At 42.5% G+C, this 16,638-nt stretch overlaps 1 protein-coding gene across 1 annotated transcript in view; it reads right to left on the bottom strand.

Annotated features, from left to right (window-relative positions):
• The window catches only part of SPTLC1 (serine palmitoyltransferase long chain base subunit 1), a 64,234-nt gene that overhangs the window by 29,395 nt on the left and 18,201 nt on the right, over nucleotides 1-16,638 (bottom strand). The window contains exons 4-6 of the mRNA XM_060101263.1: nucleotides 12,074-12,167; nucleotides 11,419-11,491; nucleotides 2,550-2,682 (exon numbers count right to left, since the gene is read on the bottom strand). Coding sequence (XP_059957246.1) covers nucleotides 2,550-2,682; nucleotides 11,419-11,491; nucleotides 12,074-12,167 — 300 coding nt within the window. The remainder of the gene's footprint in view (nucleotides 1-2,549; nucleotides 2,683-11,418; nucleotides 11,492-12,073; nucleotides 12,168-16,638) is intronic.

The raw sequence follows: 16,638 nt of genomic DNA, 5'->3' as shown, positions 1-16,638 counted from the left end.
GTATGTGAATGCACAATTATCTCAATATAAAACATTTCATTAGAAAAGGGTACACAAAGTAACATAAAGACAGAGTGACAAGGAAAGACTTACGTATATAAACAACCATTGTTCTGAGACCTACTGGCAAAGCATTATCACTGTTTACTACAAAACAAAGAAAATAAAACATCAAACGTAGAGTCTATGCCTAATGAATTTATCAAAAACAATTTATCAAATAATTTACTAAACACCATTTTTACCTCTAGCGTTCCTACTTTCAAATGAGTTTCAGGTGGAATATTTAAAATTATGTATAAGGATGTGACAAAGCGAGAGAGAGGCATGGACATATATACACTACCAAACGTAAGGTAGATAGATAGTGGGAAGCAGCCGCATAGCACAGGGAGATCAGCTCAGTGCTTTGTGACCGCCTGGAGGGGTGGGATAGGGAGGGTGGGAGGGAGGGAGACACTAGAGGGAAGAGATATGGGAACAGATGTATATGTATAACTGATTCACTTTGTTATAAAGCAGAAACTAATAAAAAATAAATAAATAAATAAAAATAAAATGAAAAAAATACGTAGAAGGGAATCATTAAGTTGTCTAATGACTCATTAGAAACTGAAGTTCTAAGACACCAGGCATAAGATTTGAAAGTGAGTTTAGACTAGGTTTCCTAGCAGTGAAAACCAAAAGGACAATATAGTATTTATTATCTGACAAAGGAAGCATACAAGTTCAACTGTAACTGTAAACTTTTTCTGGACTTTAAACTCAAAAAGGAATTTGTGGCGGGGGCTTGTATAAAGCGATATTGGCTGACACTGTATTGTAGTTGTCTGCAACTATGCTTTATTAAAAACCTAGAATCACTGTTTAAGTCACTGGCTCTCAAATTTGTGATGAGTCTTTATTATTATTGATTTTTTAAACTATGTGCAAGAAATTAATAGAAACATTCATTTTCATGGTCACACTGGGGAACAATTCTACTCGGGCCCAGGCCATGTGCCGGAGTGCTCCCAGGTAACTGTCACAGGGCTGTGGGGAAGAATGGGACACAAGCGTGCTGAAAACCCCTAGGAAGAGCCAGCCCTGCAGCGTGTGCTTGAGCTTGTTGCACTACAGGTGCTCCGACAGCGAGTGAGAAGCTGCAGGATGGTATAGGGACTGAGGTAAGCCGGGCTCTGAAGTCCAGTCACTTGGACCCCTCTTTTGAGCTCCAGCCTCCATTCATTCTCTTACTGAAGGTATTTATTGAGCACCACTAAATGGCACATGCTATCCTAGGCAATGGGCTGGTATAAACTGTTGAATGTGCTATAAAAGAGTACAGTGAGCGTGAGGCAAGATGTGCCAAGAGCAGAGGGTACGGGTGCACATGAGCACACATGCACACACCTGCATTTATAAGTTAAGGGAGGCCTGAGAAACTGATTTTGACAGGCATGTAAGTGCCTACATGGTCATGGATTCACAAGGATACCAAACTCCTCTGGCTGTAAAATTTTCTCCACATGCAGCAAGGGGTTTTGACCTGGTCTGAGAGCTTGGGGAAGGCTTTCCTGCAGAGGTGGTATATGTGTAGGAGGAGCAGGAATTAAGTAGGAGATGAGAGGAGGAACAGTGTTCTAGGCATAGGGACTTAGGGTCTTAGCACGTGCAAAGGCCTTGAGATAAAACTAGCATATAAGGCTGGTAAGGCTACACAGCATGACCACCTAAGGGAAAATGGTAGAAAATGGGCCTAAAACAGGAGTCTAGAATGTACAAGATCATAATAAGAACTTGGATATTTATTTTAGGAACAATGGAAGCTCTTAAATGGAGTGTCTGGCTATGGTGTCAAAAAGGAAAAGAGGAAACAAAAGTCACTCTGAGACCTAAATTAAGAGAGGCATTTAATAGTCCACTCAAAGGATAACAGAGGCTCAGGCTAGTGGCAGGTGCTTCTGACAGGTACAACCAGCTGCCTGGGCTATGCCAGCCCTCACTCTACTCTTCTCTGCTCTTCCCCGCCACAGTAAAAAGCAACACCATACATCTAGTGCACATGTATGCAAGTGTGTAGATTTGTTTCTGGAAAGTTAAGGAAGTCTGCAACTCATGACTTCTATATTCTTAACAAGCCATGAAGCAAGATCGGCAGAGACCAAGAGTTGCAGTGAGGGTGCTGAGAAGTGGAGTGACTTTATCAGGTAGTGTGAGTGGCTATGTGGGTTACGACCATGGACTCACAAGGACACTACACTGTCACAGAGCTGCACAGGGAAAGCAGAGGGCTGGCCCCCTCCTACATAAGTTTGGCCTTCTCAACATCCATAAATAAAATCATAATGGCAGATAACAAAGTACCGACACCTAAAGGCATCCTTCCAGTAGAGGTCTAATTCTGCAGAACTACTTGGCTGGGTGACTACATATATATCTTTAAAAATGAAAAAAAAAAAAAGTCAATATTCTTTTAGGCAGATGACCTCTAACAAAGGAATTCTCTAGGAGGGCCAATATTATTTCCAAAGGAATCCTGGTAAGAAATGTCAGTAAAGATTACTTACACAAACACAATGTCCCCTCTCTTAGAGTAAGCAGGAATAGCACTGGCTATGGTGGCAAACCCATATGAGTATATAATGGCTTCTTCTGTGTTCATAAATTTTGCCAGGCGGTCTTCCAAATCCAAGTGCACATCTAGTTCAAGAGTAGAAAGTTAAATGGTTAAACTGTCTTAGAATTCTTTTTCGTTGACTGAAGAATAAATAAAAGAACATAAGCAGTTTACTTATTAATACTGTCTAAGATCATTCTGGGCCAAAACTGTTTCTATACTCTGTGAACTGAATCAGCTGCTCATTTGTCTATAAGTATGTGGCTGGGACATCTCTAACCCTAGGTTTTGCTTTTATATCACTCTAGCAATAAGAATTCAAGGTCCAGTGACCTCACCTGCTTTGACTTCCCTCAACCAACAAGGCCAAGACTTTACCAATGTATGACATTAATTTATTAACGCCGTTTTGCATCTTAGTAGAAGTGACCAAACCAGGCATTAAGACAACTGTCTTTTTTTTTTTATTTTACAAATTTAATCAGTTATACATATACATATGTTCCCATATCCCCTCCCTTTTGCGTCTCCCTCCCACCCTCCCTATCCCACCCCTCCAGGTGGTCACAAAGAACCGAGCTGATCTCCCTGTGCTATGCGGCTGCTTCCCACTAGCTATCTACCTTACGTTTGGTAGTGTATATATGTCCATGCCGCTCTTTCACTTTGTCACAGCTTACCCTTCCCCCTCCCCATATCCTCAAGACCATGCTCTAGTAGGTCTGAAGACAACTGTCTTTTAAAAGGAAAAGAAAGAAAAAAGAAAAGTAGTTAAGTTAAAAAGAACCCCACATACTCTGCGTCAAGAGAGAGGAGCAAAAAAAAAAAGGAAAAAAAAAAAAAAAGAGAGAGAAGAGCCTTTTCAGTTGTGGTGGTCACTCCTCTAACAGTTTGGGTCAGCACTTAGTTGTGGCACCTGCCATCACTCTGCAGGACTGAGTTGGTCTGAATTTCTTTTTAAGTGTACTGGTGAATTCAAACGTATAGTACAAAGAGAGATACAGTCCTTTTATGGAAGCAGCTTAAGAAGAATGTTGATGTAATTATAGGGATAAATTGTAATTATTAAACTGGTATTTTTTTTTCTCTCTTACATCATGGTTCCAGAAAGCCTTTCACCTTCCCAGGCTAAGCCATGAGGCTTCACACCCTGGGATGGAGGGACCAGCGATGTCTAAAATAAATAGTGTACCAGCTGGCTGTGAACTGGAAAACTTCGAAGTGTCTGAAAAGGAGGCATTAACTCAAGAGAGAGAAAAATTTTTTAAACCTTCTTTAGCTCTTTTAACTACAGCAGGACCCAAGTCTGGAGAACAAGATCAGAGTTTTACCGCAGGCTCTGCGCAAAGAGAACTCAGAAGTTGATACAGGAAGGATGCAGCCAGGCCCCTCCAGCCTTGGAGCTTCGTGGGAGAAACGAGGAACTCTGAGGAGTGAAGGCAGACTTTCAGAGCCGCGCCATGTCCACTGAGGGGAACTCAGAAGTGGAGGCAGCGGCAGGGGACACAGACGTTCCCCAGTGAGGGGTGGTGGAGAGGACCGATGGCCCGGCAGAGCCCTCCGGCCCAGATGTCGAGGGCCTGTGGCTGGGAGCCTCGCTCCAGGAGACCCCTTCAGCATCAGCCTTCCCTCCAAGTATGCCCCTCCCTACCAGAGACATTCCTGCTGAGAAGAGGGAGAGGGAAAAGACCTAAGGGACTGAGACGTACAAAAGAAACAACTTAACCCAGCAGGATACAAGGCTGACACTGAGTGGACTAAATATTTCCAACAGAGACCTGGTTAGTTGTTAAGCGTGAGATTTCCACCAACTTCCAGGGAGGAACAAGTGAGTAAGGTCAGCTCAGCAACAGGAACAACCAAGTTTTTAGAACATTTGAATAAAGTGTCTAAAATCTGTAAACCCACTCACTGATTTATCAGAGGCAAGTTAATCTTATTGTGATGCTTTTTAACTAGTAAAAGACAGAATTAAGAATTATAAAAGATACAACTTCACAAAGGACTATATTTTGAAAAGTAGTTAAATGAGGGCTGTCCAACAATCTCATTCAATTGTTAATCAAACATTTAGTACGTATCACATAAAAATACTCTGATAAGCGCTGGATCAAAGAGAAATATAGGGTTTCTGCCACTTGACAAAGTGAGACAGCTAAGAGAGGCATCTGGCAGCTGTCAATGGAGAACCTGGAGCCCAGAGGGCAGCTACAAGGCTAAGCTGTGCCTTCAGTCCCCTGGTCTGAAGCACTTGGGTCCCTTCTACACTCAGAACTACAACACGTTCACAGTGACTTCTGACTAAGGGCACACAGGTCCCTCGACTGTGAACCAAAGGCTGCTGGGGTGGGCGCCAGCTATTGAGTGAGAGATGAGAAGACACAGAAGGTCTGAACTAAATCTCAATTTGATGGCAAGAGAGGTACAGTGAGGAATTAGAAAATTTAGCAGCAATATCCAAATAATAAAATAAACTGAAGACCACTTCATTTGTAGACTTCTTAAAGGATGATACAGAATTGTGAAAATGAACTATTTATCCCATGCCAATTTATCCCATCAAGTAATGATAAACAACTAGGCATGCTTCTTCCCATTTATAAGTTAAGATGTATACCAACAGAGTTTATTACATAAAAAACACATGAAATACCATTTGATTTCCATTACCAATCAGGGAGTCATTTTTATAGAAGTGACACTTTCATTAGATCAACATTAAATAAATATGAGATTTCACAGTAACATTTAGAAGAATGCATCCCGGTTGATCAAAATGGTACCAAAAGCGTGCTTAGCTCTTCAAGCATCCAATCTGTGGCATCAACACCACCAAGTCCGAAGACTTGATCTTGCTCCTGACTGCCCGCCCTTCCACAAGATATGCCGCCAGGGAAGTGTGGCAGGCAAAGTCTGGCAAGAACGAGGAACGCAGCGAACGAAGCACCAGAGAGCCGGCTACCTCCATGGGGCTGAGCACGGGCGTGTCTCAGGCATGTCTTCCCTTCCTCTGTGTTAGTGCTCTCTGAGCACCTGCCGACAGAGGGGTCCCCACCACTCTGCTGCCCCTCACGTCTGATGAGACGGGGGGGGCAGGTCCCCCGTAGGAGGCCTCCTTCAAATTACAGTGCTGCCTCTAAACTGGGAATTATCTACCCCAAATCTCAACAATTTAGCTAGCAGATGGAGAACCCAAGCCACAGTGAATTGTTCTCATTCAATATCCACATTTTAAGAAGAAAAAAACGTGCTATGGATACAGACAAACTGTTTTTGCCAACTACAAAAAAGGATTTTAAGTCATTCTGTAGCTCTAAATGACTCTCTTCATTGATTAGCAATAAAACAGTAGAACAATCTTGGCTTTGTTTTAGGGCTTTAGAGTTAGCTACCCAGTTGATAAAAATTATGTTAGTATTCTCATTATACATACTCATAGCCATTTTTATGTCATTGCCATAAAGTGGTAAGAAGAATCTCTGTACAGTAAATCAATGACTTATTGGTTCTTGCCTAGTCCCAAAAGTTTAAAAAAGATGGGCCTTTCCTCCTCCTATCTAAAGACACTGGGTTTTAGCTGATGTCAGCCTTGCAAAGCAGGTTTTGTGACAGGTAAACATGGACAGTTGCATAACTTCTTTTGATGTCTGATAGCTACTCTGCAATGAAGAAACTCATAACCCAAGGACGGGGGAGGCAACAAAGAGAAAAACTGCCAGGGCATGTTCTTTGACTTTGGATGCCTATCTTCTGTGTGTATGATCCATTTCAACAATTAGTGCCACAGATTTGCATGCGTCATTCTCTAATTCACTGCTAGGAACCAATATGGTAGGCAAGAGGCCACGGAGGAAGGTGACCAGAAAGCCTCTGTGTCTTCTCAGCACTTGCTGCCCTTTCTGGCACCTGCTCCCTCACCAGAACGTAACAGACGGGAGGCAAGGCCAGGGCAGGACGCCCCACACCAAACACAAGGCCTGGCCATGGCAGTCATCACAGGGGGTTCAGATCTGGGCTCCCTCATTGCCAGCTGTGAACCATGGACAGGCCCAAAACTGCTCTGTGCTTCTCAAGTCCTTCCTCTGTCAAATGGTTAACAGTTCTACCTGCCTCAAAGGATTGTTAGGAGAACCGCAAGAGAATGCTTATAAAACACTCAGAACAATGTCTGGCATGGAAAAAGCAACATGCTGGTGTTTGTTCAATTAACTCAATATTTGTAGAATTTAAAAAAGTAATCTTTTAGAAGGAAAAAGGGTACGCTATCTGCTAATTAAGTTATCCAAATCCTGGATATTTAAGGACTATCTTATATTAAAGCCACTTGTTCAAGTTCCTATTTATCAGAATAAAAGGAGGTATTATGGCCTTCTTGATCGTTTTTCAGAGGAAAGACTATAAAACACCCAACTTTAGAACAGTTTAAAAACAACCAACTATATTTTCTCTTAAAATCTCCATATTTTTGTGTTACATACTTTTTAAAAATCCCTTGAGACTTGGACAATTTCCTTAAAAGTACAAATATCACCTATGCACTCATTAGAACATTAAAAACAGTGCTGAATGTTTTCCAGAATGTTTTCACACACAGTATCTTATGTGATTCTTACCAAAATGTTCTAAGTTGTGCAATGAAGATCATTCCCTGCCTACACTGCGAAAACTACAATTCCATGACTGGCAGGAAGAAGTGGCAGATCTAGGAATTTTATGACCAAATGCCCTTCCTACTAAAACATGCAGTCATGGTCCTGCAACAGAGAGAAAATATTTTTAAAAATAAACAAATGAACAGTTGTTCACTATTGGCTCTAGAACACAATTACATGCCACTATCTCTCACCACGAAACTCTGCCACTAATTGTCTTTTGATTTAGTTTAAGACCAAAGAGTCAAGTAGGCATCATGTATGCAAAGCAGATCCCAGGCACAGGGATAAACCACATGTAAATGACATCTGAATGCATTACAAATGAAACAGTCAGAGAGGTTCAACAAGAGAAACTATCAAAGTGCACAGGGACGCCATTAGCCTTAGAGGAAAGGAAGGCTCCACAACCTGATGAAATCACTTGATTGATTCTAAACTACACATTAAAACGATAAGATGAGAAGGTGGAAAAACTTCTGATCCACACAGTCCTCACAAGACTATTTTAAGAACCTGCTGGGCCTTTAGGAGGCAGGAGAACATTTAGCCTAAGAAACTAGAAGAATTTTAATTCAACTGTCAATTTTCTTTTTCTGTGTTAATCATCTAGTACCATCTAATATGTTACTATGAAATAATAAACAGAAAATGTTTTAATAAGGAAATTTACTTTTCCAATAAGTGATTTTCATTCACTATCTGAAAAGTTGAGAAAAGAGCTAAAACAGGGAGCATTTTCATCACTGAAAACAGATGCCTGAGTGATATTAGTACTTCCAGGAAAAGAAAAAGCCAAAATCAAAAGCAACCTTTTGGTGGGCCTGGGAAAGAGACCAGAGCCTCACACACAAGCTACTAAAATGAGAGGAAAGGGAAGTTCACTTCTGCTTTAATGCTCAGTACAAAGGGCAAATGTACCCTAAATATTTAGAATAATTTAATTATAGAGGGTATTTTATTTTATTTTATTTTTTTAAAAAATAAATTTATTTATTTTTGGCTGCGTTGGGTCTTTGTTGCTGTGCACAGGCTTTCTCTAGTAGTGGCGAGTGGGGCTACTCTTTGTTGCAGAGCACGGGCTCTAGGCACGCGGGCTTCAGTAGTCATGGCGCACAGGCTTAGCTGCTCCGTGGCATGTGGGATCTTCCTGGACCAGGGCTCGAACCTGTGTCCCCTGGATTGGCAGGCGGATTCTTAACCACTGTGCCACCAGGGAAGTCCCGAGGGTATTTTAGAGATTTAAAATATAGCCTTAGCTGACCTCAAGTAGCTTATTGAACTTATCTAACGCTGAAATTTCAAGGTAATTTAATACAACTACAGTAATTTAAGTGATTAGTTCCAGAATAAGGAAGAACATAGAAAATACCCTGTTGGAAAACCAAGTAAAAATACATACAATATACACATAAAGAAAGGAAAAAAGATGATAAGCAAGCATGGGCAACTGTTGAAAAGGAACAAAACAAGTTTACAGGAAGGACAATGTACTCAGAAAACAATACATATTACTCCAAGCTGTAGGTCTGGTGTCTTATTACAAAACCATCACACTGCAAATTAACCTTCAATCTTTGTCCAGATACCACAGTCTGTTTGAAACTTCAACTACATTAGGATAAGGATGACACAGTGACCAATAATGTAGTTCACAGAGTAGCTAATACACAACTATGTGTTCATTATATTGACTCTGGTGGCCCATTCAGACACTTGAAAGATCAAATCCAATTTAAATTTACAACGCACTTGAACAGTACAACACATGTATGTGGTATGCTACCATTTTTGTCAAACTGGGGGGAAAATGTATGGAAGTGGTTTGCACACACTGAAAAAAGCCTGGAAGAATGAACAAGAAACTACTGATAGTAGCTGTCTTTTTTGGGGGTGGAATGGCAGTGGGGAAAAGACTTCACTATCTCTTTAAATCTTTGAGGTTTATATCATGGATTGAATTATTGAATCAAGAAAATTAATTTAGGATGGATCAAGAGGGTTTTATGAAAAGTGAAATAAGTTGGACAGAGAAAGACAAATAGCGTATGATCTCACTAATATGTGGACTCTAAAAAACAAAACAAGCAAAATAAAACAAAATGAAAACAGACTCATAGATACACAGAACAAGGGGTGGTTGCCAGAGGGAAAGGGGATCAGGGGTGGGGAAAATTAGGTGTAGGAGATTAAAAGGTACAAAGCTCCAGTTATAAAATACATAAGCAATGGTGATGTAACATACAGCATAAGGAATATGGCCAAAAATATTGTAATAACTTTGGGGACAGATGGTTACTAGACCTACCATGGTGATCATTTCATAATGTATGCATGTCAAATCACTATATAGTACACCTGAAACTAACATAATATTGTACATCAACTATATTTAAATTTAAAAAATTAATTGAAAAATCATTAATTTAAAGACCCCCCCAAGTTTGGAGGCACACAGCATCCTATTACACATATTTCAGGTGATCTAAATGAAAAACTGACTGGGCAATTAAAACAACATATTTCCGTAGCTCTGGGAAAACTGGTCTTGAAGATTTGAAACTTTTTTTTCACTAAATTTAGCAATAAATCTCTTATAGGTCTTCTCAGATTAACTCCCAAGCAAGAGCCAAGGCCACACATGCAAATAAGATCTACTAGAAAGAGCGGCTTTTAAGAAAGCAATTTCTTTAACCCGCAAGCAGATCATGGAAAGAAAGCCTTGTTGATCAGACTACAACAAACAACCTTGTAAAAAAAATGCCTTTTCTAGGTTTCTAATTCTTATGAAGGAAATAATACCCTACCAATAAAAAGCAGGCAAACAAATCATGTTTGCACTAGGCTAGAGGAAAGAGGGAGCCTCTGACCTGAGCTCTTTTAAATCTTTGATCTTGCCATTAATATTGCAAATCAGAATACTTATTTTCTAGTTTTAGGGCTGAAACTAATTAGCTGTGTGACCATGAGGAAGTCACTTAACCTCTCTGAGCTTTCTGTTCTTCTGAATAGCTGGGATGCTGGAATACAAGATTTTAAAGATCCTTTCCAGCTGTAGGAGTCTTGGACACCAACTCCCATCATCTGTTTCCAATAAAAATAATTTAACCACTAAATTAGCTAAGGGATAAAGAAAGGTGCTCCCTTAAATAAAAACATCTTAACTGTTAAAGTGAAAAACACAAAGACCCAGAAATGAAAATGAGCAGAGAAGACAAAAGAGACTTCCCTGGCCCCATTGTCCCCACCCTCTGACATTTTGTAAACCAGAATGTTATTTCCAGTAATATACTCATTTGGAAAATTATTTAACAACATTTTTGAAATTTTCAGAAGCAAAGAACAATATACATTTAATAAAAAAACCACCATAAAGTTCCAGGGTCTTCTTTGAGGACTCTGATTTAGGGAGTTCATCGTGTTTGAAATCACACTCTCATCCTAATATGTAGTTAGCCCATCTCCAGGTCATCCACACACAAGTAAATCAATGATCCTTTGTCTTCATTCCAGAAAGAAAAGGGCTACACAGTCTATGACCTCCCCCATCCCCCAAATCTGTTCTCACTTTCCTCCTGGCACGTGGTGGCTGCCCAGCTAGAGCAACTTTCCAGTCCCTCTGCTGGGAGATGTGACCTGGGTTATGGTCTCACCAACAGAATGTGGGCAGAATGATGAGCAACACCACCTGCCCACCTAAACAGGTACCAATGCCCTGCACTCCTGCTCCCCCATACTCATCACTTGGCTTCGGCCACACAGACAAAGATGGTGCCCTCAGGCCTAGAGGAACGAGACAGGGAAAATCTGGGTTCCTGCACGACTACAAAGAGCAGAGCCACTCACAACCGGATGCTTCCCCTTACAACAGTCATGCACAGCAGAAACAGTCTCCTCACAGCACTGTCTCCTGGGGCAAATGCACCAAGAGCTCTCAGGCTTCGGCCTACTGAGACAGTGTGCCTTAGGTACCTATGACTCTTCTCCACAAGGGACAGTCGGCCCCAGACCAATGCATCTCCTACCAACGATTTCAAACACAAAATCTAGAAAGTTCACCAGCTTATTACCACAACTAATTAAGGATACATTTTCCGAGGAGTTTTGAAATCAAACTGAATCTTAATTCTTGAAAGCAGTAGTCTGAAAAATATGACAGAAACGTACCAAATGTGCCATAAAATCCTCTAGGTCCACAAGTTCCCACACCATACTTCTTTAGAGATGCCAAAGCTGCTGCCTTTGTGAAAGTAAAAAAAAAAAAAAAAAAAAAAATTAGACTGTAATAATATATCTTTAACAGTTTAAAAATGACATTTCCTATTCTTTAACCCACATAGCTCCACAGTACCCTGGCTTTTCCTTTCTTAGTACTAAGACAATTCTAACAGGATATAAAAAAAAGAGGGATGGGAAGACTTAGGTATACGGCTTAAAACATGGAAAAGTTATATTAGCTTGATCATTAAAACCTGGTTAACTCAATGCATTCGCACTTTCTGGCATTTGTGGGCACAGGTCTTTCCTCAAAAAATGTTTGCTGGCCCACAATCCCAACAGGAGATGAAGCAATTTCCTAGACACATCTCCAACTATTACCCGGGTCTGGTTCATATAGTTCTCTGGTTGTCACCCAACGCTAAGCCACGTTAGGACACTCTTGCCTCCCTTTGCTGAAAACTAGGTTACAGCTCTGTCACTAAAGAGTAAAGAGTAAGTACTTACACAGCCCCTTCTGATATTCTGCATTGGTCTCTTATTTTATGTCCAGATGCTTATGTCAGTGATGTTATCTGTCCACTTCAGCATATGTGCTACTTACCTTGAGCCTAGGGTTATCCAACAATCCAAGAAAATTGAATGAGGCAAAGTTTATACATTCTTTTCCGTTCACCACAATGTTGTGGCTTGGAGGGCTGGGGAAAGAGATAAGCGTGGTATACTTCAGCAGTCATTCTTGTTACAGGACACACATTATCAGCTGTCCAGAAGAGGGAAGGTGACAGGACACACAAGGGTTGTCATTCTACTCTATTTGCATTCTGGCCTCCTAGCCCTCTTTTTATTCTTAAAAAGTAAAATTAGACGATAGTATATTAAAAATCAGATACTCGGTCATCAATTCTACTCTTAATAGGCCACCCTGTAGTACTTAAATAAAAGAAATCGAGCTAGAATTCCAAGATGAACAGATGAATGGCAAACCGTTGCTTTAGTTGTAAAACTCACTTAAGAAAGACGTTGCTAAATAAAGTACCTGGAATGAGACAAACAGGGAGGAAATAGAAAAAGATCAAGATCAAAGGTATGAAGAGGCAGAGCAAGTAACAATCTTACAGTTAAGTGGTTTAAACATACATGTTACTAGGACTTCCCCCGTGGTCCAGTGGGTAAGACTCTGCGGTCGCAATGCAGGGGGCCTGGGTTCGATCCCTGCTGGGGAACTAGATCACGCATGCATGCAGCAACTAAGAAGTCTGCATGGGGCAAGTAAGAAGTCCGCATGCAGCAACTAAGACCCGGCGCGGCCAAAATAAATAAATAAATAAAAATAAATAAATATTTTAAAAAATTACATGTTACCTACAGGAAGCCACCAAAAGAATAAGTGAGCTCTGTTCCCAATTTCTAAAGTTAATGCTGGAATACCATTTAAAAGGAATCCTCCTCATCCAAAAAGGGGGGAAACAGAGTGGCCAGTTGCACAGGAGAAGCATGGATTGAGTTCAGCTGAGACAAGAGATGGGCTCTTGAGGAGACAACCTATTATGTCCTCTGCTGACAAATACTTCAGCTTTAAGTCATGCTTCAAAAACACTGGCCAGGGCTTCCCTGGTGGTTCAGTGGTTGAGAATCTGCCTGCTGATGCAGGGGACACGGGTTCGAGCCCTGGTCTGGGAAGATCCCACATGCCGTGGAGCAGCTGGCCCCGTGAGCCACAACTACTGAGCCTGCGCGTCTGGAGCCTGTGCTCCGCAACAAGAGAGGCCGCGATAGTGAGAGGCCCGCGCACCGCGATGAAGAGTGGCCCCCGTTTGCCACAACTAGAGAAAGCCCTCGCACAGAAACGAAGACCCAACACAGCCATAAATAAATAAATAAATATTTTAAAAAAACAAAACAAAAAAAACACTGGCCAAACTATGAGACATGAGCTATTAAAGGGTTGTGAGATCAATTTACTTAGTCACAGCCAGCCTATTTCACCTAAAGTAAACCATAAGAATCAAATGGAATGGAAATGCACCAACAGGGCCAGGGAAAGGACGGTGGCACAGAACTGTTCTACACATGCACTGCTCTGTGCACTGGGCTGCTCTGTAAAATGCACTGTGGTCAGAAAAGATTGGGAAACACCACTCTCACTGGTATGTTTTAACAGAACTGGTTTTCTATGAGAAAAATAACGAAAGATGCTGGGAAACCAGGGAAGGTAAAGAATGACTACTTGAATTCACAAAAGCAGATGAACTCATACAAGACTCGGTGAAAAGAACATGGCTGTGGAGTCAGGTAGATCCCGTCAGTGTTATGGTTACTGACCACTTCAGAAACTCAGAGATGTTACCTGGCCTGCATAAGCCTCAGTTTCTTCATCTCTCAACTTGTCATTATAAGAGGTGTTCATTACATATTTTCTTCTCTTTTCCCTATTGCTTCAAGAGCTTCTTCTCTTTCAAATAATCTACTGTGTTATTTAGTTTCCCACTTCCCAGGACTTCTTTAGTTTCATAAGTCCTCCCTGATGTGGAGGTGCTGGCACCCACAGAAAGATGAAAACACAAAATATCCACGTAGACAAGTGTACTAACGGTTGCTGCTGTGAAAGTTGAGGCCATTCTACGAAAACTCTGACACACAGAGAAATCAAACTATCAGGAATAAGTACACCCAAAGCCCCTGACAGAGTCGGTAAGCTGCCAGCATGATGTAGGGATGTAGACATCTTGTTTCTGCCTAGCACATGGGGCAGGAAAGGAAAACAGTTTCCATGAGAAGTGGAAGGCTCACACCTGTGCCCCATGCAGGCTTGCAGCAGTAAGCCAGACAGGGCACTTACCACAGGAATCCTGGAGCTGAAGACAGTTCAAAGTTCCCCACAGAAGCAAATAAAACCGATACAGAAAGACATCTCCACAACAAGGCTTCAGAAGAGTCAAAGGAGGGAAAATAAAACCCTTCCCAGTCAAAACCCACAACCACACTATTAGTGAGAGCCAGTAATTACATAAGTGAACTTAGAAATAGGACAATGGTGCTTTACCAGAAAGAAACAAATACTACAGACCCCCATTAACAACAGGTTTGGCACTTGAGGGAGAACAGACAACCGGACAATTGAAAGAATCCAGAACTCAAGAAAATTGTGTATACAGGAACACCTCAGAGATATTCCGGGGTCAGTTCCAGAACACCACGATGAAGCAAGTACAGCAATGAAGAGAACCACATGAATTTTTTGGTTTCCCAGTGCATGTAAAAGTTATGTTTACACCATACTGTAGTCTATTAAGTGTACAGTAGCATTATGTCTAAAAAACAACGTACACACCTTAATTAAAAAATAATTTATTGGGACTTCCCTGGTGGTGCAGTGGTTAAGAATGCGCCTGCCAATGCAGAGGACACAGGTGTGATCCCTGGTTTGGGAAGATCCCACATGCCACGGAGCAACTAAGCCCGTGCTCCACAACTACTGAGCCTGCGCTCTAGAGCCTTCGAGCCACAACTACTGTGCCCACGCACTGCAATTACTGAAGCTGCACGCTCTAGGGCCCATGTGCTGCAACTACTGAGCCCACATGCTGCAACTACTGAAGCCTGTGTGCCTAGAGCCCGTGCTCTGCACCAAGAGAAGCCACCACAGCAAGAAGCCTGTGCACCACAACGAAGAGTAGTCCCTGCTTGCCACAACTAGAGAAAGCCTGTGTGCACCAACGAAGGCCCAATGCAGCCAAAAATAAATAAATAAATAATAATTTATTGCATTGGGAGTGGCCAAGATGGCAGACTAGGAAGACCCTGAGCTCACCTCTTCCCATGGGCACACCAAAATTACGACTATTTACAGAGCAGCTATCGATGAGAATGACCTGAAGACTAGCAGACAAGATCTTCCACAACTAAAGATGTAAAGAAGGGGGGCTTCCCTGGTGGCGCAGTGGTTGGGAGTCCGCCTGCCGATACAGGGGACACAGGTTCGTGCCCCGGTCTGGGAGGATCCCGCATGCCGTGGAGCGGCTGGGCCCGTGAGCCATGGCCGCTGGGCCTGCACGTCCGGAGCCTGTGCTCCGCAACGGGAGAGGCCACAGCAGTGAGAGGCCCGCGTACCGCAAAAAAAAAAAAAAAAAAAAAAGATGTAAAGAAGGAATCACAATGAGATGGGTAGGTGAGGTGGAGACATGGTATAGTCAAGACCCATACCCGCAGGTAGATGACCCACAAATGGGAGAATAACTACAATTGCAGAGGTCCTTCCCAAAGAGTGAGGGGTCTGAGCCCCACAGGAGGTTCCCCAGCCTGGGTGTCCTGCACCAGGAAGATGAACCCCCAGAACATTTGCGTTTAAAGAAAAATTATTTATTTACTTATTTTATTTATTTTTGGCTGCACCGGGTCTTAGCTGAGGCATGCAGAATCTTCATTGAGGCATGTGGGATTTTCCGTTGTGGCACGTGGGCTTCTCTCTAGTTGTGGTGTGCAGATTTTCTCTTCTCTAGTTGTGGCATGCAGGCTCTGGGGTGTGTGGGCTCTGTAGTTGTGGCACAGGGGTTCCAGAGCGCATGGGCTCTGTAGTTGGCAACACATGGGCTCTCTAGTTGAGGCACGTGGGCTTGGTGTAGTTGTGGTGCATGGGCTTAGTTGCAACGCTGCATGTGGGATCTTAGTTCCCTGACGAGAGATTGAACCCGGGTCCCCTGCACTGTAAGGTGGATTCTTACTGGACCACCAGGGAAGTCCCAAACATTTGGTCAGTGGAGCTTCTTCTTGGGACAGCCACAGTGCTGTGGGAAATAGAGACTCTACTCTTTTTTTTTTTTTTGCGGTACACGGGCCTCTCACTGTTGTGGCCTCTCCCCGTTGCGGAGCACAGGCTCCGGACGCGCAGGCTCAACGGCCATGGCTCACGGGCCCAGCCGCTCTGTGGCATGTGGGATCTTCCCGGACCGGGGCACGAACCCATGTCCCCTGCATCGGCAGGCAGACTCTCAACCACTGCGCCACCAGGGAAGCCCAGAGACTCTACTCTTAAAGGCTGCACACAAAATTAACACTCCAGGACCCAGGGCAGAAGTACTATGAAAGGAGCCTGGGTCAGACCTGCTTGCTGATCTTAGAGAGCCTCCCAGAGAGGCAGGAGGCAAATAGGACTCATCCTGGGGACAG

The sequence above is a fragment of the Mesoplodon densirostris genome, chromosome 6 (genome assembly GCF_025265405.1).
Source record: "Mesoplodon densirostris isolate mMesDen1 chromosome 6, mMesDen1 primary haplotype, whole genome shotgun sequence".
Lineage (NCBI taxonomy): Eukaryota > Metazoa > Chordata > Mammalia > Artiodactyla > Ziphiidae > Mesoplodon > Mesoplodon densirostris.
Note: the sequence above shows the minus strand (reverse complement) of the source record. Positions and strands in the feature narration are given on the sequence as shown.